The 22876-nt window shown below is 38.6% G+C and overlaps 1 protein-coding gene across 1 annotated transcript in view; it reads right to left on the reverse strand.

Annotated features, from left to right (window-relative positions):
• Nucleotides 1-22876, reverse strand: part of CUBN (cubilin) — a 272612-nt gene that overhangs the window by 79722 nt on the left and 170014 nt on the right. Inside the window, exons 37-45 of the mRNA XM_015099599.3 lie at nucleotides 17648-17853; nucleotides 16573-16757; nucleotides 14403-14595; nucleotides 13105-13302; nucleotides 7000-7146; nucleotides 5155-5345; nucleotides 4826-5009; nucleotides 2728-2902; nucleotides 956-1134 (exon numbers count right to left, since the gene is read on the reverse strand). Coding sequence (XP_014955085.3) covers nucleotides 956-1134; nucleotides 2728-2902; nucleotides 4826-5009; nucleotides 5155-5345; nucleotides 7000-7146; nucleotides 13105-13302; nucleotides 14403-14595; nucleotides 16573-16757; nucleotides 17648-17853 — 1658 coding nt within the window. The remainder of the gene's footprint in view (nucleotides 1-955; nucleotides 1135-2727; nucleotides 2903-4825; nucleotides 5010-5154; nucleotides 5346-6999; nucleotides 7147-13104; nucleotides 13303-14402; nucleotides 14596-16572; nucleotides 16758-17647; nucleotides 17854-22876) is intronic.

The following is a 22876-nucleotide window of genomic DNA, read 5'->3' on the forward strand; positions in this document are numbered from 1 at the left end:
TTGGAGAAGGAAATGGCACCCCACTCCAGTGTTCTTGCCTGGAGAATCCCAAGGACAGAGGAGCCTGGTGGGCTGCCATCTATGGGGTCTCACAGAGTCGGACATGACTGAAGCGACTTAGCAGCAGCAGCAGCAGCAGCCTGGGTTGGTGATTCTGTAGACTGAGTTTAAGCTCAACTAGAAATGATGCTGCGGTTGATTAGTTATGCCTGTGATTTCTAGTTTATCAAATAAATTTGCTACTGCAGTGATGGGTACCTCAGGGCCTTGAAAATTGCTATCCTATTATTTCTTATCAGCTGGATGTGACAGACTGAATTATATACAATTTTCCTCAGGCTATAAAAGACATATGGTATAGATTAAATATTGTTACGACTAGGCTTTTGGAGTTTTGAATGTATCAAATATGTTTGGTTTGTGTTCAGACCTATTAGATACTAAATTCTATGTAACTGTGACCATCTTGTAGTGCATCTTCAGAATGCATGTTTATTATTTATATTTTAAAGGAAAGAAATCGAAACACTGAGTGAATGACTTGGTGCTAGAGATTTAGGGGAAAAACATCTTGGATTATCCATTAATGTTGAGGAGGTCAAAGTCATGGTTCTAAAAACTAGCCATCTGATTGCTAAACAGTTTTACTATCTAAAGTGACATTACACATATTTTATGACAAGAGGAAGAAACTAGAATTTAACTGAATATATAAAAATTAAGAGAAAAATAAAAATATTCAAGTATACAAAGTGTTTTAAGATGGAAATTAAAGTAAAAATTAAAATTGATAAATGACTTTGTGGTTTTAAACATTCACATTCCTTACTTATATCATTAAAATAACTGTTAAAATTAGGCAGATAGACTTCTTTAAAAATGGCGGGATTTTTTAAGAAGTTTTAATGCAATCATTCTGTCACTACTTTCTTATTGAATAGAGAAATGTCATTACCTATAGAATACTTGGCTTTGAATCCCACATGAGTGGGGCTGTTGTCAGACCGGAATCTCAAATACATCACCTCTCCTGAGGACAACTGACTGATGGGCAGAGATGTCCCACAAAACTTGGAAAGTATCGGTGCGTTTGAATCAGCTCCATCTCGCAACTCAAGGTAATTGGACGTACAGCTAAAGTGCAAAGAAGATTCTGTTTAATTTGTAAAGTCAATGGCCTTGACATATTTTGATAATAAAGACTTCACTTTCTCCAAGGGCATAATGAAATCATTATTTCTGTAGCACCAGGTACACATCATAGCATAGACACCACAACAGAGTCTATAGAAGTGGTGTGTCACTTCAAAATGCTGTATAATATTTTTCTGAGACATAACACACTCCAGTTAGGAGCTCAAAAAGACAGGTTTTATATTTACCACACTGAAGGATATTTACTCACCTTCCACATTCTGTTAGTCTTAGAAATGTAAAAGACATTCTCAGATCAACCCCTTGTTGTACATGTATTTGTTTAGTCACTCAGTCATGTTCAACTCTGTGACTCCATGGACTGTACCCTGGCCAGGCTTCTCTGTCCACGGGGTTTCCCAGGCAAAAATACTAGAGTGGGTTGCCATTTCCTTCTCCAGGGGATCTTGCCAACCCAGGGATTGAACCTGCCTCTCCTGCACTGGCAGGCAGATTCTTTACCACTGAGCCAGCAGAGAAGCTCCAAAATCAACCCCTAGGAGTTTCAGAACCCAAGTATTTTGTTTCACATGATGTTACGACACATTTCATGAGACAAAGATGAACTCTGTTGACAGCTCTGCAAACGGAGCTTATGGAGAATCTCAGCCAGAATTCTGTGTCCATAACAAAGGACAGGTATTTACCCAATCTTTCTTGAGAAAGTCAACCAGCCAATTAATGCTCAGTGAGGGGACAGTGGCATTATGTCAAGAGTCCAGAACTGGTAAACAAAAGCTCTCGTACCTAAGCTTTGCACACATATATACAAGTGTATGCATGCTTTTGTTAAACTAAGAGAAAAATACAGACCATTTTTCAATCTCTTTGTGTTCAACATAGCAAGACATAAACTCTCTGGTTTGTAATCTTTAATGATTCTTATTAAACAGAGATTGGGAAATTGGACTGTCCTTATTTCCAATCCTGTTTCTAACCCTGGTGACCCCTGGTGTCACAAATTTCCATTTGTTAAAGAGGCATTTTATCATTTATGACACTGAGTGTGAGGCTGGGCAAATAAATACTTGTCTACCAGAGACACTCTATTTTTCCTGTGGGAGGAAGAAAAGATGACATAAATCTCAGACAGCCGTCCTCCGAGTCTCTTGGAGGATGTGCACAGGGTCAGGAGGGATGGTATCTGTTTACATCATCTGCTCAGCTGATGGGAGGGTGACTGGCAAACAAGGTTTTCAGCTTGAGGTGTTAACATTTCTCTTCCCCATCCCTAGATTTCCTTAGCAGTAAATGCTGCTGAGAAAAGCAGATGGACCAGGACCTACTGTATAGCATAAGGACCTATTTTCAATATCACATAATAACCTATCATGAAAGAGAATGTAAATAATATATATATATAACTGAATCACTTTGCTATAAATCTGAAACTAACACAATATTGTAAATGAACTACATTTCCATAAAAACTTTTAGAAAAGACAAAAAAGCAGTAGAAACTGTTCTTAAATGTGACAGCTGAAAATAAATACCAACTCTGGATAGCAGGAAAATTAAACAGAGGCCACCTACTTGGGTGTTACTTCGATACCGAACTGGCCTTCAAACTGCAGTCGTATGAGTTTCCCGGGAGGAGCAGCTATAAGCCAAATGCAGTCAGCGTGCTGGGGATAATGGTCAGGGTGGTTGGGGGAGGTTACGTATCCAGTAGAATCAGCATTATGGATGTAAATATTGCCCCCACAGGCTGTCAGGAAATACAGGGAAATCAGTCTACAGTCTGGAGAAAGAGGATGCAGGCAATGGCCACCTTCATTTTTAAAAGTCTCTTTATCTGTATTTCCAATCTCAATTTCCTTTCATCTAAAATTATCTTCCTTTTCTTTTTAAGCAAATACATTAGGAATTTGCTATCAAGAGAGCTACCACGCGTGTCATTTTTTAATTTGCTAAACCATATATTCTCAGCAGAACTTTCACTCCTTCTTAAAGCCAATCAATTATGCAGTGGTTTGGTGGTTTGCACAGTGTGAAACCCTTTGTAAACATTCAGTTAATAAATTAAAATATCAATTAATCCAGTGACAAAGAAAGCATCAAGCACAGGGACACAGAAATCTCATCGAACATATAGAAGGATGTTCTTGGAGGATGATGGTGTAGAATGAGGCTAATTCGATTCCAAAAGTTGTTCACTGAAGAACATGTGTTAAAAGCTGAGAAACAAGAGTGGCAAAGAAGTAGGTGTGGTGGAAAGACAGGGGGAAGTAGAGCTGACTATCGTTGGGGGAGATGCTTGAATCAGAAAATTGATATCAACAAGAGTGATCACATTGCAACCGGTTTTGAAATCTTAAAAGACTTAAAAGACTTTTAAGTCTAATATTAAGGCAGAAAGATGGGGAAGTGGTGATAACCATTCTTTCATGAATAGAGGACCCACAAAACAACGATAGAATTATAGTGTTTGCAAATAGACCCTTAATGTATATGAATTGCCACTAAATATTGACTTTGAAAATATAATTCAAGACTGAGTCTATCTGGGTAAAGATGGAAAAGCAGAGTTCAGGGTCTACTTACTAAACACGAGGCACTAGGACTCTGTAAAGTCTCAGGACCGTGTGAAATCCTGACCATTCACAACTCAGCAGCAAAGCTGAGCGTGGAGACAGTGAGGGAAAAGAAACTCACTGCCTAGAAGGTGGTGCTGCTGATGTTACAAAGCTGTGTTGTTAAAGGCTCCCTCCAAGCACCAGAGTTATGTGTGCTGGGAAGAGAGGAAAGGATGTTCCTGGTGGTCATGGAACTTGCTGGAGGGATGAGATGATTTTCTATGTCAGCTGGTGGATATTTATTTCCTCTCCTCTCCCCATTTCCTTAGAGGAGGAAATTATGCTGATGCTTTAAATTCTCATATTTTAGAGAATGTGCCATAAAACATATGGCTTCATTTAGACGAATATATATTTTGAAATATATCCAGGAATCTGAGACTGAGGTCATAGGATTAAACTGAAATTAGAATTATCTCATTTTAAGGGACCAAAGACTCACTCTCTACTGACACTGCTCCCTCCTTTTTTTTGAAGCTTGTTTACTTATTTATTAAATTAAATGTTAGCTAAAGTAAATGTCACAAAAATCAAATCATTATAGCAGAATTAAATACAATTACAATCAAGTGTAATTAAGTCAGATCATTACTGTACTATATAATTAGATGGGTAATAACAGAATCAAAGGATTATACATTCATCTAAAAAGAAGCATACAAATGATTACAAAACAATGTAATTATCATTCTTACAAGGTTTCTGTAACCAAATATAACTTATAATTAGACATTTTATAATGGAAAAGTATAGGGAATTTCAGGGATCACTAAGATCAGATCAACTTATACTCATGTAGAATTTCATTCATTTTCTTACATAATCTAAGCCTCATCTTATTTAGAGAATGGGAACAACGAAAAGATGTAGTCATGATGAGGTAGCAATGTATCCAACACAAAGTAAGTGCTTGATAATAGGTAGTTATTCTTAATAACATCATTATTCTTAGTTCAGAAAAAAAACCTACATATTTTTTCCTCAAATCTATCTAAACAAGGAAGACCAAGCAACTGCAGGGAAGTATAGACAAAATTCTCAGTGAAAATACTTACCCAAACTCTTTGCCTCATATGTGATCTTAAATCCTTGCCCTTCATTACTATTATCAGAAATAAACTGAACAAACATTTGATTATCTGAAGTGAACAGAGTGGACGAAGGGTGACTGCCACAAAAACGACCATTTCCTCCATGGGGACCCAAGGGTGGAGAAGAAAGATCAGGTCCATTTTTGAGCTGGAAAGACAAATTATAATTGCACAATTACCTTCATACTGATGAATACAAGGTATACGGGTTTTATCCAAAAGAAAAAAATATCATCATTTTGTTATGAAGTGTGTAGAAAAAGTAATTAGAAAAAGCAGCAAAAAAGACCTACCACCAAGTAATCCCCCTGGTTGCAAGAGGAGTCTCTGTTTGGAATCTGGAAGGGCTGTTCAAAGTGGACAGCAATGGTCAGGCCACTCTGGACCTGGACATGCCAAGAGCAGTTGAGATTGGGTGCATAGGTCTCAGGGTACCTGGGTGACGTGATAATCCCCCGGTCTGCATGCAAGTATCCACCACAACCTTGCCAAGAAGAAACAAAGATTGCATTTAGATAACACTCGCAACTGGATTTTGGTGCTTTTTCTGTTTGTCTTGAGAATTTTCAAAGTGCAGGCAATAGAAATGTGCTTTGAAACTCACTTGGGACCAAAATGTTGGAAACAATGAGCACAACAAGTACAGATGGAGCACATGCTCCTGGGTCCTCAATGTGCTTTTGTTAGTAACATAGGGATGTAGAAGTCAGCAGTAGAGACAAATCCCTTAACTTTCACGAAGCTTCCTTTATAGACAAGTCAGACTTACAGCAAACACATATGTAATACGCGAGGTGGTGATAAGTTTACAAAGATGAACTGGGAGTGGGAAAATGGAAGGCCACGTAACTGTAGTTATATCTGAGCAGAGATCTGACAGAAATGGGAGCGTGACATCCTAAGTGAAGTCAGTCATTTGCCAGCTATCAGGGACCCACTGGAGCATCAGTGAGTGAGTGCAGAGGGCTCACACCACCAGTTAAAATGCAGCAGTGGAAATTTACCTTAGGTCCATCTAATTCCAAAGCCCATTGTCTTAAACCATTCCACAGCCAGCCCGCCTTGACTGTAAGGGCAATCATTTATTTTCAATTGCTCCCTACTCTCTAATAACCATACATAATAGTGGGGGAAATGTTCATGTTTAATGTCTAGATTGATAATCTACTTTAAAATTATGTTTTTCAGTTACAAATATGGGGATCTTCAGATACTGCACGTTCTGTAGGCTACTTCTTTAACTTTAGTCCAGTTTGGGTTGAAAATGATGGTTAGACTTCACATTTTGTCAAGTGTTCAAATTCTTGATCATACTCGACATGACAGCCTCCCATATCCTGTGCATCTTCTTGAACTCACCAAATTCATATTTTAAGAGCAGCAAACTCTTCCTGACAACCTTTAAATGAATCATTTCAACCAAGGGATTTACAACGATTTCTCCTCTATTACTTTGACTGGTTATTTCTTAGGCTGAGGACAACTCTGGCTTATCGCTCCCCTGCTGTTACGCATATGCACTGTCTTCTGGCTCCAGCCACCACCTGGGCTGAAATATTGTTTGAGACATCTTCCTCTTAGACTTACTATGGAGAGAAGATGCCCCACCCAGAAAACTGAAGGCGGAGGTCCTTCTGTACAGTGTGACCAGTTTTTTTGTTGTTTGTTTTTTTGATCAGGACTTAGTACATGACAGAGAAGGCAATGGCACCCCACTCCAGTACTCTTGCCTGGAAAATCCCGTGGATGGGCTGCAGTCCATGGGGTCACTGAGAGTTGGACATGACTCAGTGTCCAACTGAGTGAAACTCACTTTCACTTTTCACTTTCATGCTTTGGAGAAGGAAATGGCAACCCACTCCAGTGTTCTTGCCTGGAGAATCCTGGGGACAGCGGAGCCTGGTGGGCTGCCGTCTATGGGGTTGCAAAGAGTCGGATACGACCGAAGCGACTTAGCAGCAGCAGTAGTACATGACATCAGGATGACCCCTCCTCCCCAGAGGCTAGGCAGAGACTTGTGCACTCTGACTTACAATCTGTGTCTTGGCATTGAAAAACGAGCAGAGTATGTTAGAGACAGCAAGAGGATAGGCGAGGTGAGATGAAATGAATTAGAACAAATTAAGAGAATATATTACTCTTGTGAAAGGACGCATTAAAGCCTGCCCCAGTTACACTGATGTCCGAGGTGAAGTGGATCACCATGAACTCTCCAGTTGACCGGATGGGTCCGGGGACCTCCCTGCCACAGAGAACGGCTAGCTCCTGGGCCATGCTGTTGTCTCCTACGACCAAGGAAAGGAAATGTCAGTGTGACAACATGCTGTCTTATGAGTCACCTCCACAACTTATTTACAAAACAGAAAAAGAGAAACAGATGTAGAAAACAAATTTATGGTTACCATACGGGAGGGGAGAGGAATAAACTGGGAGATTGGGATTAACGTATATACACTACTATATATAAAACAGATAACCAATAAACATCTACTATTAATACATAGCAAAGGGAATTCTACTCAATACTCTGTAATTACCTATATGGGGAAAGAATCTTAAAAAGAGTGAATATACATATAAGGATAACTGATTCACTTTACTGTATACCTGAAACGAATACAGCATTGTAAATCAACTGTACTCCAATGAAAAAACTTTTAAAAAGAGTCGGCTCCACCACCAGTGCAACCTAGGAGAAGCACCTCATACATTATTCTCAAGACACCCCGATTCCTAGGAGACAATGAGATTATCAGATACAGGTACACTCCGGGGGTTACATCATTGTGGTTTGTAGTGGGGCTGCCTGCCTTTTTCTTTACACTTTTTAATAATGACTTCTTTGCCAATTCCACTGCCTTTTCAAACACTGGTTGACAGTTCTTCCTGGAACTAAAACTCAAAACAAGAGGAGGTGAGATTGGGAAATAATTGAAGACCAGTGCTGATGTGTGCATCAGACACTAAACTAAGCTATTCTGACTGCTGAAGGTCAAGTATCCAAAAATCAAAACGTCTGATTCTTCATCTCCAGATCCAATGCCACTGTTCTAAGGTCATTTGCCCAGAAGTGTGCCTTCACCTGCAGAGCGTTTTTCTTTTCCCTTTTCATTTCTTGGCTGCTCATTGTTTGTTCTGCCATTCAAAGAACACACTTCTGTCCACGTGCAGAAGATGAAAAAAAAGCTAGTGTCAGCAAGTGTGCACTCCAGAAACACCAGTGAGGACTGGGTCACCCCATGGCCCTTTTCCCTTTGGCTTCTCTCAATTTTAAATGTTGATCACAACAGCTGTTTCAGTTAAAGCCTGAATGGAGCAAAGGGGATTATAACAGACTTGGATGCTTTGACTGGGAAAATACATTGCTTTTTCTCCCCTAAGGCATAGAATTAATGATTTCAAACTTAAAAAATACATAAAAATAGAATGTAAGACATGAGGAAATTGACCCTTTCACTCAACTAGCAAAATGATTCTTTTTTGACATTGACTACAACCTGAAACTCACACATTACTAGCTAGTTCAGAAAACAAGTTCCCGAATGTAGTGGCACAGTATAAATACCTGGCATTCTTAGAGGAGTTCTGACTTCTGGTAACTATGCATTATTTTATCATTCAGAAGTTTATCTGTAATTCCTCTTGCATTTTTATCTTCATTATGCTAGTTTGCTATATATTTCAGCCCAAATCTGTTGACTTAATTTCTAATTATCTACATCAGAAAATTTTGAAGCTTTATTTCACAAGTATATATTTTATCTTTCAATGAGACTGAGTTGGGTCTATTGATTTTCATTTTTTTTCTAAGGAAAGAATAAAAAAAAAAAAAGGAGGAAAGATGGTACTTCCTCTGGGCAATGTGCTTAGAGGAGACTGTTGATAGGAAAAAGGTAGAAAGTTATGGCTTACCATCTAAACACATTTATATGATTGACCTGAGTCTTCACCTACTGCCCAGCAGGAAAGCAAAGATGCTCTGCCATTCGATTTTTCCTCACTATAAATAGCAGGCGGGGGGGGGGGGGGGTCTATGGTTGAGGGGATACAGGAGACACAAAAATGCACTTTAGACACCTGTGGGCCAATAGCAAATATGTTTGTTTGGTCCAAAAAAATGCTATGAAGCATTTTTAATCAATTGCCAAAATTTAATAACTAGGAAATTCATAGAAAATTCTATGCTTCTTGCATCTTTTGGGAAATAAAACCCATAATGCCAAGCCTGCACTTCTAGTTCAGTTCAGTTCAGTCATTCAGTCGTGTCCGACTCTTTGTGACCCAGTGAACTGCAGCACACCAGGCCTCCCTATCCACCACCAACTGCTGGAGTCTACACAAACCCATGTCCATTGATTCGGTGACGCCATCCAACCATCTTGTCCTCTGTTGTCCCCTTCTCCTCCTGCCCTCAATCTTTTCCCAGCATCAGGGTCTTTTCAAAGAGTCAGTTCTTTGCATCAGTTGGCCAAAGTATTGGAGTTTCAGCTTCAGCATCAGTCCTTCCAATGAATATTCAGGATTCATTTCCTTTAGGATGGACTGGTTGGATATCCTTGCAGTCCAAGGGACTCTCAAGAGTCTTCTCCAACACCACAGTTCAAAAGCATCAGTTAGTTCTTTGGCACTCAGCTTTCGTTATAGTCCAACTCTCACATCCATACATGACTACTGGAAAAACCATAGCTTTGACTAGATGGACATTTGGCGGTAAAGTAATGTCTTTGCTTTTTAATATGCTGTCTAGGTTGGTCATAACTTTTCTTCCAAGGAGCAATAGTCTTTTAATTTCATGGCTACAGTCACCATCTGTAGTGATTTTGGAGCCCCAAAAAATAAACTTTGTCACTGTTTCCACTGTTTCTCCATCTATTTTCCATGAAGTGATTGTACCAGATGCCATGATCTTAGTTTTCTGAATGTTGAGTGTTAAACCAACTTTTTCACTCTCCTCTTTCACTTTCATCAAGAGGCTCTTTAGTTCTTCTTAGATTTCTGCCATAAGGGTGGTATCACCACATATCTGAAGTTACTGATATTTCTCCAGGCAATCTTGATTCCAGCTTGTGCTTCATCCAGCCCAGCATTTCTCATGATGTACTCTGCATATAAGGTAAATAAGCAGGGTGACAATTACAGCCTTGACATACTCCTTTCCAGATTTGGAACCAGTCTGTTGTTTCATGTCCAGTTCTAACTGTTGCTTCCTGACCTGCATACAGATTTCTCAGGAGGCAGGTCAGATGGTCTGGTATTCCTATCTCTTGAAGAATTTTCCACAGTTTGTTGTGATCCACACAGTCAAAGGCTTTGGCATAGTCAAGAAAGCAGAATTAGATGTTTTTCTGGAACACTCTTACTTTTTTGATGATCCAATGGATGTTGGCAATTTAATCTCTGGTTCTTCTGCCTTTTCTAAATCCAGCTTGAACTTCTGGAAGTTCACAGTTCATGTACTGTTGAAGCCTGGCTTGAAGAATTTTGAGCATTACTTTACTAGCATGTGAGATGAGTGCAATTGTGCGGTAGTTTGAACATTCTTTGGCATTGCCTTTCTTTGGGACTGGAAAGAAAACTGACCTTTTCCAATCCTGTGGCCACTGCTGAGTTTTCCAAATTTGCTGGTACATTGAGTGCAGCACTTTCACAGCATCAATTTTTAGGATTGGAAATAGCTCAACTAGAATTCCATTACCTCCCCTAGCTTTGTTTGTAGTGATGCTTCCTAAGGCCCACTTGAGTTTGCATTCTAGGTTAGTGATCATAACACTGTGATTATCTGGGTCATGAAGATCTGTTTTTGTATAGTTCCTCTGTGTATTCTTACCACCTCTTCTTAATATCTTCAGCTCCTGTTAGGTCCATACCATTTCCGTCCTTTATTGTGCCCATCTTTGCATGAAATGTTCCCTTGGTATCTCTAATTTTCTTGAAGAGATCTCTAGTCTTTCCCATTCTATTGTTTTCCTCTATTTCTTTGCATTGATCACTGAGGAAGGCTTTCTTATTTCTCCTTGCTATTCTTTGGAACTCTGCATTCAAATGGGTATACCTTTCTTTTTCTCCTGTGCTTTTCACTTCTCTTCTTTTCACAGCTATCTGTAAGGCCTCCTCAGACAGCCATTTTGCTTTTTTCATTTCTTTTTCTTGGGGATGATCTTGATCCCTGTCTCCTGTACAATGTCATGAACCTCTATCCATAGTTGTTCAGGTACTCTATCCATCAGACCTAATCCCTTGAATCTATTTCTCACTTCCACTGTATAATAGTAAGGGATTTGATTTAAGTCATACCTGAATGGTCTAGTGGTTTTCCCTACTTTCTTCAATTTAAGTCTGAATTTGGCAATAAGGAGTTCATGATCTGAGCCACAGTCAGCTCCTGGCCTTGTTTTTGCTGACTGTATAGAGCTTCTCCATCTTTGGCTGCAAAGAATATAATCAATCTGATTTCGGTGTTGACCATCTGGTGATGTCCATGTGTAGAGTCTTCTCTTCTGTTGTTGGAAGAGGGTGTTTGCTATGACCAATGCATTTTCTTGGCAGAACTCTATTAGCCTTTGCCCTGCTTCATTCTGTACTCCAAGGCCAAATTTGCCTGTTACTCCAGGTGTTTCTTGACTTTCTACTTTTGCATTCCAGTCCCCTATCATGAAAAGGACATCTTTTTGGGGTGTTAGTTCTAGAAGGTCTTGTAGGTCTTCATAGAATTCTTCAACTTTAGCTTCTTCAGCATCACTGGCCGGGGCATAGACTTGAATTACTGTGATAGTGAATGGTTTGCCTTGGCAACGAACAGAGATCATTCTGTCATTTTTGAGCTTGCATTCAAGTACTGCATTTTGCACTCTTTTGTTGACTATGATGGCTACTCCATTTCTTCTAAGGGATTCTTGCCACAGTAGTAGATATAATGAGGGCAAAATTCAAGAAGACATCAAAGACCTCAGAAATCAAAATAAAAATATTTCAGTGCAATCTTTCAAAAATGGAAATGAAAGGTAAGGTGAATAAAATACTCCAATTTTAAATGAAGACAGGATCTGCCTCTGTACTTGCTCAGTCCTGTCTTACTCTCCTCACCCTGATCTTGACGCTGACGACAGACAGATCTAGAACCCATCTGAGAGTTTCCAGTTTAGTTGATCTGGGGTGGTCCACTGAATGCGCATCACTAACAAGTTCCCAAGTGATGTTGATGCTGCTGGTCTGGGGACCAAACAGTAAGAAACACTGACAAGAGGACACGGCCTCCCTCTTCTCCTCTGTTCCATGCAGATCGCAAAGTTACAACTCTGTACATCTTTCACTAAAGCATTAGTCACACCTCTCATTCCCTGTCTAGCATTACTACAAAGAAAAGACAAAAACTATTAGCCCTTAATGCTACCCATTCTGGGGGCTTCCCTGGTAGCTCAGCTGGTAAAGAATCTGCCTACAATGCGGGAAACCTAGGTTCAGTCCCTGGGTTGAGAAGATCCTCTCTAGAAGGGAAAGGTTACCCACTCCAGTATCCTGTCCTGGAGAATTCCATGGACTGTATGGACCATGGGGTCACAAAGAGTTGGACACAACTGAGTGAATTTCACTTTTCAACCCATTCTAGCCAGAGATTCAGTAGACATGGAAAACTGAATACATTGAAATTATAAGTACTTTTCATACTTGGATCTTAAAGCCATAGATATAACCCATCAAGATTGATTTCCATAGCCTTTAAATGAGAAAGCAGCACAACCTGGAAACTCAGCTTATAATTTCCTTCTTAAACCAGATGTAATGTTTCCTAATGCTCTCCCTAACATAGTGTGCAGTGTGTGAATTATCTTGCTATGGCAATTTAATAGTGTCCTTATGTTCTGTAGTTGTTATTGTTGTTGTTCAGTTGCTAAGTTGTGCCTGACTCTTTGCGACCCTATGGACTGTAGCCCACCAGGCTCCTCTGTCCATGGGATTCCTCAGGCAAGATTACTGGAGTGGGTTGCCATTTACTTCTCCAGGGCATCTTCCTGGACCAGAGATCGAACCTGCATCTCCTGCACTGGCAGGCTGATTCTTTACCACTGAACCACCAGGGAAGCCTGTGTTCTGCATTAATGTAGCCAATTCTAGTATCGCATGATTCCATACAAACTGGATGAAGGCAGTAAACAAGTATGATTATAACTGAATGTAACTAAGTGTGTGTCAGGGTTGAAAGTAGGTAGTTTTTTGCTTTATTTTACTTTGTGAATGTTTCTCACCGTCTCTTATCACAAGTTTATCATAGCTGCATGTGCTATGAGATTCAATGTCCAGGGAAAGGATGTTGAGTTCCACAGTAGAATCTGGAGCCTGGATGAGCCACATACAGTTGGCGCCATTACTGTAGCTTTCAGGCCAGCCTGGGGAGTAGAGGAAGACTGGAGTATCTCCTGTCTGCAGGAACCCACCACAAGCACCTGCAGAATGAAAAGCAACAGCTTTGAAACAGCGCTGGTAGAAAAGAAGGTAGCATTTTAACTTTAAAACCACAATCCTATACTGAAACAACCAAATTCAAACAATTTTCTCAAAGAAATTTACAAATATTTTTACACTAATTCAGATGCTGTGATTTCCATAATTTTTAAAGAAAAACACATTGTATTCTATTCTTTTCACCATCATTTTGCCACTTCACCCAGTTATCGAGTGTCTATTTTTTGTTAAGCATAAAGTAAGCCCATACTGTTGTAGTCATTCAGTTGCTTAACAGTCTCCCAAGACACAGCTTACTGAGGGAATCTAACATATCTTTAAAGCAGGACAATAAAATAAAAGCTTACAATTTAGGCCACCTTTACCTTGAAACAAGACAGTTTACCACCTGCTAAGTATCAAGCAAAGCATTTCTGAAGGCACACTCATAATAACAGAGGAAAAATAAAGGATATTTAATACAGAGGAAAATATTTCTATCAGTTGATCTTTACCTATTGTGTGTGTGTGCCTAGGTATTTGCAGACAAAACTTTCAGAGATCTCTAAAGTGATCTCTAGAAAGTATAACTGTAATGTCTTGTGGATATCAAACTCTCAATTATCAGGACCTCCCTGGTGGTCCAGCAGCTAAGACTCTACTACCGGTGCAGGGGACCTGGGTTCAATACCTGGTCAGGGAACTAGATTCACATACCCAACTTAAAAAAAAAAAAAAAAAGATCCCACATGCCACCACTAAAGATCCCACGAGCCACAACCAACAAAGATGGACAGTCCTATGTGCTGCAAGTAAGACCTGGAGCAGCCAAATACATTAATTAATTAAAATAAATGTTTTTCTAAGCCCCTAATTATTAAGAAAATATAATGGGAAACCAGCACTTTTTGGAATAAACATGTAATCTTTATGTATTTATGAGATTAAAAGAACACCTGAACATACGGAGGAAGGTTTTTGAGACTGCAATTATTATTCTTATTCATTTGTGTATTGGCCTTTATTAGTAGGAATCTTGGAGATATTAGTCTACACATATCAGCCCCTATAAAGAATGCCATTTATTACCACACAGACAGACCTGTTGCAATGGTAGGTAAAGGTCCAACAGAGGCATTCATTGCAAACCACTCCAAAAGGAATCCTCTCCCTGAGATTGAAGAGTCAGAAGAAAATTGAAATGTCAGAGAACTTCCAGTGGAGCTGAAAGAGTCAGTTTGGGTACCACAGTAAGTTCCAACCAGTCGGGAGTGAATGCCAGCCCCATCGTAAATCTGCATGGAAAAGACAGAGAACAAAGCACTGGACTTAGGGAATTGCCTCCATTTTCTTCATAAATAGAAAGTCAAAAGGATAACCTATTATAATTTTATCATAAATAAGCAAACATTACATATAAGTTTAGAAAAGACAGTATAATGAAATACAAAATATGATTACAATTACATTTGTTTCAAAATTATTTTTCATTCCTGCAGAATTACATTAATAAACATGCTCCATGTGATGTAGCTCACTATACGATTTACAGTAAAGTTTGTGGGTAGAAAAGTAACAAGCAAGATGGTTGCACGACAGTGCTTGCTGAATGTGCTTTGGGGCCTCAAAGGGAAGAATTGGGAAGCAAGGGGAAAAGTAACAAGAAAAAGGACGAGTTTAATGAGAGAAAGTGGACAGGTGTCCTGAAGGAGCTCACTTGTCCACAGGTAAGTAAAGAAACAGCGTTTCTTTCCAAAGAAGTAAAGAAGCAGAATTGGCAACAACAGAAGAATCACAGCTTGCATGGGTTCAGCATACTCAAAGCTCAAGAAACCTCTTTCATTTGGTTCAGAATGTTAGATTACCTAGTTAGAGATATATTTTGTGACAGTTTCCAAATACATAGTCTTGAGCACGTTTAGTTTTCTGCACCCATGAATGGATGCTATCCAATTACACTTTACGTCCTTCCCTCCATCTTGTAAATAATTTGAATAAATTTGTTATAAGTGTTACTATAAATTTCTTAATTGAAGCTGTTATATAAGTTCAGATTTCAAATTATCTGATAATTCTTTCCACCATATTGAGCATCTATCAAGTACTGGATCCTATGTGAAGCACTGCGGGCCTAAAATGAATAAGATGGCATCTTGGCCTTCAAGATTCTGATAGTAAAAAAGTCAAATCCATAGAAGCAGGAAATAGAGTGTGGCTGCCAGGAGATGGGCGAGTGGGAAATAGGGAGCTGGTCAAAGGGTACAAAGTTTCAGTAGTGCAAGATTAATAATTCTAAAGATGTAAAGTAGAGCAATGTGACTATAGCTAATAACAGTTCGTTGTAACACTTTACATTTGCTAATAGGGCAGATCTTATGTGTTCTCATCCTATCAAAAATAAAGAACATGGTAATCGATGTGTCAACTAGCTTGATTGTGATTATTATTTTATAGTGTGTACATATATGAAAAGACCCAATTGTACATCTTAAATATACACAGTATTTATTTGTCAAATACATCTCAATAAAGCTGGATGAAAAGTAATCTGACAGGGCTTCAGGAATTGGTACAGTAGCAAATGTCTGAATGGCAATGATCACCACAACTTTTATACTTAAATATAAGTACTTATACTTATTTTTAAATGATTCAAATTTTTAGCACTCTAACATAAGAATGAACAGGGTCAGTTCAGTAATGGGATATAAAATAGGATAAATACTTAATCAAGATAAATATACATGCTTAGACAAGCCCACGGAGAAGGCAATGGTGACCCATTCCAGTATTCTTGCCTGGAAAATCCCATGGACGAAGAAGCCTGGTAGGCTGCAGTCCATGGGGTCGCTAAGAGTCGGGTACGACTGAGCGACTTCACTTTCACTTTTCACTTTCATGCACTGGAGAAGGAAATGGCAATCCACTCCAGTGTTCTTGCCTGGAGAATCCCAGGGAGAGGGGAGCCTGGTGGGCTGCCATCTATGGGGTCCCACAGAGTCGGACACGACTGAAGCAACTTAGCAGCAGCAGCAGCAGACAGGCCCAACAAAAAAATTACAATAATGCTGAAAAAGGTTAGCTACAGAATCAAAACTAACAAATATAATACCAGAATTACCATTGTTTGGGTAACCTAGCGGGGTTATTCATGGTGTAGGGTAGACCATCCGCTATGATTTGCAAATGCTTAATAGACAATAACTTGTATCTATCATTGCCAATAGCAATTCACCAAAATGTATAAACATCAATTGCTCTTAAAAACTCACCTTCAATTTGTCATAATAGCAGTTAAGTGTGCCCTCCATGTCCATCTCCAAGATTCTGGCATGAATAACCTGAGATGCTTCCACATTCACTGTCCATTGGTAATTGGAGTTGTGGGGGTAATTTCCAGGCCACAAGGGAGAGGCAATTTTCCCATGCGTTCCCACAATGTTATCATTGCCAAATACTAGGAAGGAAAACAGGGTAGTAAATCAGACCTACTTAGAACAGCTTTTTAATCAAATGAAAGAGACAAAAGGCAAGGGGTGTTGAAAAGGATGAACTTTTAATTGACTGCAATTTCTTTTCTCAAAACTGAAAGAAATACTGCTTCCCTTGTGGTTTCTCTGCTATCTATTAATTCCTTGGAGAAGAGTTGATATTGTGAATGGAATTCCATCTCCTTGGAAGGCTCCTCAGTGTGAAAACAAGCAATAGCTTCTCATGTAAAATGGGTTCCCAGACCCCAGGGGACCTGGAGACAAGGGAAGGGGCATTACCAGCCCTGTTCTATAATTTTGGTTTATTTTATTTTGTCTTACAAAAGAATGAAACATATGTTTTAAAATTATAAAAGAGAAACTGACATTTTGAATCACATGTAGAATAACTCATTATGAAAAAGCTGAGTTAGAAAGTAAAAATATTTCATACTCTATCTTATTAGAAAAATATCCTGTTATTACATCTGACCACTTAGGAGTACCTAAGTAATACTAAATGTTTTTAATTAGAAGACAATAGAGTTTATGGCATCAAATGAAACACATTTGACATAAGAATACCAAACTGAAACCAAAATATAATTTTAAAAAAACTCTCTTAACACACTATCATAAAAAAGTTTAACTTAAAATTAGGCAGACACTAGATCTTAAAAGAATGTTAGAGCTACTGAGAACGTTCTCCCTGGCTCTTTATGAGCCATTCATATATAATTTAGTTTTTCTAATACAGTATAAAGTAATTCCACAGAGACAATAAATAAATTGTTCTTAATGCATTACTGAAGCCACTGCTATCCTTCCTAGTTTGTAGGACACCTTCTGGAAGCCATCACTAAAACAACCAACTCACTGCTGGCAAATGCAGCCTGAAAGCCCACGCCACTGCCCGAGCCGTCGGAGACAAATCTGATCCACAGGATGTGCCCGAGAGCAGATGAATAATTGAGGGGGAGGGCGTTGCCACAGTACCGTCCCACCAGGCGCCCAGTGGCGCTCCCTTCCCGGATCTCCACAAAGTCTCTGCTGCAGTCCTGAGACTCCTCCAACTGGAAGGCGCTGATTGGAAAAAAAAAAAAAATTAGGGGTTAAATTGATTGAATAAATTTGGGGTTCTCCTCAGTTACTTGCTGAGCTGACCTGTTCACTTGTCAAATTTTTTTCTTTAACTTCAATCAAGTGTCTTTTAGCTAACTCAAAACATTTATTTTATTCACTTAATGCAGATGAAAAATCTTACATAGAATATTAGCTAAATGAATCCATCAATTTGTAAGATATGTAAATTTTAATCACGTTAAACTCACAATGGTTTAAGATGAAAAGATCTTGGAACAATTTGTCATACACACACACACACACACACAGATTAAAAGAGAAAATTAGATCAAAAAAATACACAAAGGAAGAATCAATGTTTTCTGCACAAATGCAGAAAAGTGTTCGATAAAACTGAAGATCCATTCATCATAAAAACTCTAGAAAATTAGAAATAGAGGGAAATTTTCTCACTGGATGAGAGCTACCCACCAAATATCTACAGCAAATATACTTAGAGGTAAAAGTTTTAAAACATTTCTTTTAAATAAGAAATAACACAGGAAAGCCTGTTCTCATCACTTTGTTGCACGATATACTGAAGGGTTCTTCAGGGCAGTAATTCAGGGAAAGGGAAAATGGCTGTAAGAACTAGAAGGCAAGTGCTGCCAACCAATATTTAAGAGCACTCGCTTATTCGTACATATCCACCAAGTGCCTTTTCTAGGCACTGAAGATAGAGAAGCACACAAGATGCAGAACTTTTGACATTCTAGAAAATAGAATGGCTGCTAGATAAGATAATAGGCAAAAATTAATACGGTTTCCTTAAACCAGCAAACAAAAATTTAGGGACTGTACCTAAGTCAACATTCATACAACAAATACTTGTCTCTGTATTATATTGGGACACTGGGACAAGATAATGAAGAAAATAATGTTCCTTCCTTTGGAAAACTTATATTCTAGAAGTAGATAATAAACAAAGAAATAGAAATACTGTGAGGCAGTGATAAATTCTAGGAGGAAAAAGTGTAGTCATTAAGGAAGGTTATTTTAGGTAAGGTGGTCAGGGTACATCCATAATTTTTAAACAGATGCCATTTTTAATAGTAATAAAAAATAAGATGCCTAGGAATAAATGTAACAAAATATCTATAGGACTTTAATGGAAAAAATATAAACTTTTAGTGAAGGATCTAAAAGGAGACTGGATAAATGGAGAGATATTCCAAATTTAATATGAAAAGTTCTTTATATAAAGATTCTTCCAAAATCAATCTATAAATTTAGAACAATTTCAGAAAAATCAGTAAGCATTACTGCACTTTTGTAAAGAATAAAACAGAAAGCAATATCATGTAGTGTGTATGGAGACAGGTGTATGGCATCACCGACTCAATGGACATGAGTTTGAGTAAACTCTGGGAGTTGGTGATGGACAGGGAGGCTTGGTATGCTGCAGTCCATGGGGTCGCAAAGAGTTGGACACAACTGAGTGACTGAACTGAACTGATATATATACATAAAATATACATATAATAAAAGTATATAAACTTGCATAGAGGTGATAAACATAAAATTGAAAACACCAGTTATCTCTGTGATGAGAAGGTATGGGAATATGGATGGGAAACTTTTGCTGCCCCGTAATATTTTATTCATTTAAAATTATTTTTAAAATAAAAGGGTAATTTAACGGTTTTTTAAGAAGTAAATGAAGTGAGTGCACACTATTCTTTTTTCAGAAGTAATTAATTTTTGCTGAAAAGGACAAGATAAAGAGAAGAAGAAAGAATGGCTTAGCAAGATTAAAGAAACTGTCGAACTTCCCTGGTGGTCCAGTGGCTAAGACTCTGCACTCTTGATGGTTGAGACTCAGGTTTGATCCCTGGTCAGGGAATTAGATCCCACAAGCTTCAACTAAGGGTTCGCATGCCAAAACTAAAAAAGATGCATGCCACACTGAGACCCAGTGCAGTATGGCAAAACCAATATAGTACTGTAAAGTAAAATAAAGTAAAAATTTAAATTTAAAAAAAAAAAAAGCAGAGACATTAAAAAAAAAAAAAAGGAAGAAAAGAAATTGTTGGGAAGGGGGGAAAGGTCTCCAGAAGAGAAAACTTACTTCCCTGCTGTGTATCTTTCAAGTACTGCTCAACATGAGCAGGATTTCCCATGATGCTGGTAAGCCAGCGCCCTTCAGGGCCTCTGTCTCAACTAACAGCTTAGGATGCTTCAGGAACAGCTGACTAGCCTGGAGTTACTGGGACCTCACGCCCCACTAAGGGATCAAATGCATCAGGCACACCTCTGAGGCTTCACTTTTAACCAGAGGACAGGAGCAAACTGGTCAGCTCCGCTCCATTAACAGCTGGCCAAACCAGATATTAGCATTGGTAGGTCTCCAGCAGGACAGTGAGTCTGTGCCTCTCAATAATCCCATCAAGGTGGGTTATTACCGTGTAGAACACTTGGGTCTATATTTCAGGCTGTTTTCACAGACTTCCCTGGTGGCTCAGTGGTAAAGAATTTGCCAGTCAACGCAGGAGACTCATGGGAGGATCTCCTGGAAAAGGAAATGGCAACCTACTCCACTATTCTTGCTTGGGAGATCCCATGGACAGAGAAACCTGGCGGGCTACAGTCCACGGGGTTGCAAAAGAGTCGACACAAAGTCAGCACAACTTAGTAACTAAACAAGTAAGGTAACTGAGTAGCAGAAAAAACAGGAAAGATCCACATCAGGCTAAATGAACCACACATTTGTCTTGTCTCCACTGTCTTCCTTGACAGTTTAATGCTTCATGAGACAGTTTATATCTACACTCTATCTCAATCACCAACTGAGAGTTAGTGATGGACAGGGAAGCCTGGCGTGTTGCACTCCATGGGGTCGCAAAGAGTCAAATTCGACACGACTGAGAGATTGAACTGAACAATCAGTTTTGGCAAATAATTGTTCTGAATCTATCCTTAGGATGGTTGTCAAGTTTGGCTCTTAAATTCAGGCTCAGTTTTATTGCCCATAATATTATCAACAATGTAAAATATGCTAAAATTGCATTCTGATTCTCATAAAAAAGAAAAGGTGATTATTTTTCTCTACAGGTGATTTACCAAAAACAGGAAGTGTTTAGTCACTCAGTTATGTTTTTGAAACCCCTTAGACTGTCGCCCATTAGGTCCTCTGTCCATGGAATTCTCCAGGCAAGAATACTGGAGTGGGTAGCCATGCTCTTCTCCAAGGGAATCTTCCCAACCCAGGGACTGAACCCCGGTCTCCTGCATTGAAGGAAGATTCTTTATGGTCTGAGCCACCAGAGAAACCCAATTAACACAAAATTGCCCCTAAATCTTTTCTAGTGAAAATGTTGCATGTGGTCCAGCAGCATTAGCATCACCTCAGAGCTTGTTTGAAATGAAGCATCTGGTCCCAACCAGCTGAATCAGAATGTGAATTTTAATAAGATCCCAGATGATCAACATGCACATTAAAGTCTGACCCAAGGGTCCAGAAGATCACTAAGTGCTCGGTTTTTCTGTTTTTGTACCAGACTCGTGTAATCCAACGCTAAATGTCACAAAAGGCTTTTCGTTAGAAACAATGGTAGGATATCTGTTAGAATCAAATCTAACTTTTAAAAAAGTTTTATTGTTCTTGGAAGTTTCTGTTTTAGGCCAGTTCATTTTATAAGCAAGCCTATCTTCTTTCCAAAATTTTGGCTCAGGTCTGCTAGTAAAAATATGATGTGGAACAAAAATAGTATGATCTCTGTTTCTCATTATCTCATTTCGATTTTTGAACCAAGATCAATCACATTGTAAAAGGACTCTGCCAGCATGAAATACACTTTCTGCTAATTCCTTTAAATATCTGTTTTATAAAAAAAATTCTTTGGGGGTTTTATTTTCCCCCTCCTTTTGTGTTACAGATTCAACCATAATTCCTCCAGGTCTTTTCCCTTCTCAGTTTCACCACAGTATCCACAATCCAAACCCCATGTTTTAGAACTTGACGTATTCCATATGCTTCTCCCCCACCCTAGGGGAATGCCTCCAAGTGCCCATCTGGATATAGTTTAGACCAGGGCAGAAATAACTCGGAGGCCTTGCCATAAAGCCCTTCTCATTATCATCTGCATAAAGAGGAACATCTTGTATTCCACAAATTATACTTTAAAAATAAAACTCAAGCAAGGAAGACAAAATAATCAAAATTAACTTCTCATGGATGAGAAGAAAAAAAGATGAAGCATTAGATTTGTTTATACAATAATCAGGATTTACTGTCTATTAAAGAATAAAATGGATGAAACTTGCTTTTTGTGTTTATCTTCTGTCCTCTTGGGGGAGAGCTCAGTGTTGTCCATTTAATTTTTTGAACTGCCAAACAAGAGACTTTAGAAATGGCAGGGTGAGAGAATTAACATTCATTGAACATCAGGCATGCCTCAGCCCTGTGCTGTACATTTAAAATTTAACATATCTAATCATAACTATGACCGTATATGGATAAGATTATCCCCAAAGATGATATCAATCTCTCTAGGTTTTAAACAAATAGCTTCTTGACATCAACTTCTTAGTAACTTAACAAAAAATGGGATCTTGTCTGTCTTGAACATTCCCAGTACCTGGCCCAGTACCTGATAACTGCTGAACATCGGACTGTTTAAGATCGTGAATGTGGTAAGGACAAAGAGGAAAACAACAACAACAACAACAACAAAGCCCTTTAATTTAGCAATTATGAAGCCTAGTAATCTATGTGAAGGACTTGGGACTTACCATAAGAACAATGTTCACATTTTATTCATCCTTGGCTATAAAGCATCTATTATGAGAGTAAATTGTGCTTTATATATGATGCATCTAACATATGTGTAACAAATGCTTACCTGTATAAAGTAGGGGCTTAATAAATGTTGAATAAAAAATACATATGTATATATATGGCTGTATGTGTATATATATGTTATATATATATATGTACTTATATTTCTTCTCATATAAAACTTTGTGCTTTTTATAAAGATAAAAG

This window comes from Ovis aries, chromosome 13 (genome assembly GCF_016772045.2).
Source record: "Ovis aries strain OAR_USU_Benz2616 breed Rambouillet chromosome 13, ARS-UI_Ramb_v3.0, whole genome shotgun sequence".
Taxonomy (NCBI): domain Eukaryota; kingdom Metazoa; phylum Chordata; class Mammalia; order Artiodactyla; family Bovidae; genus Ovis; species Ovis aries.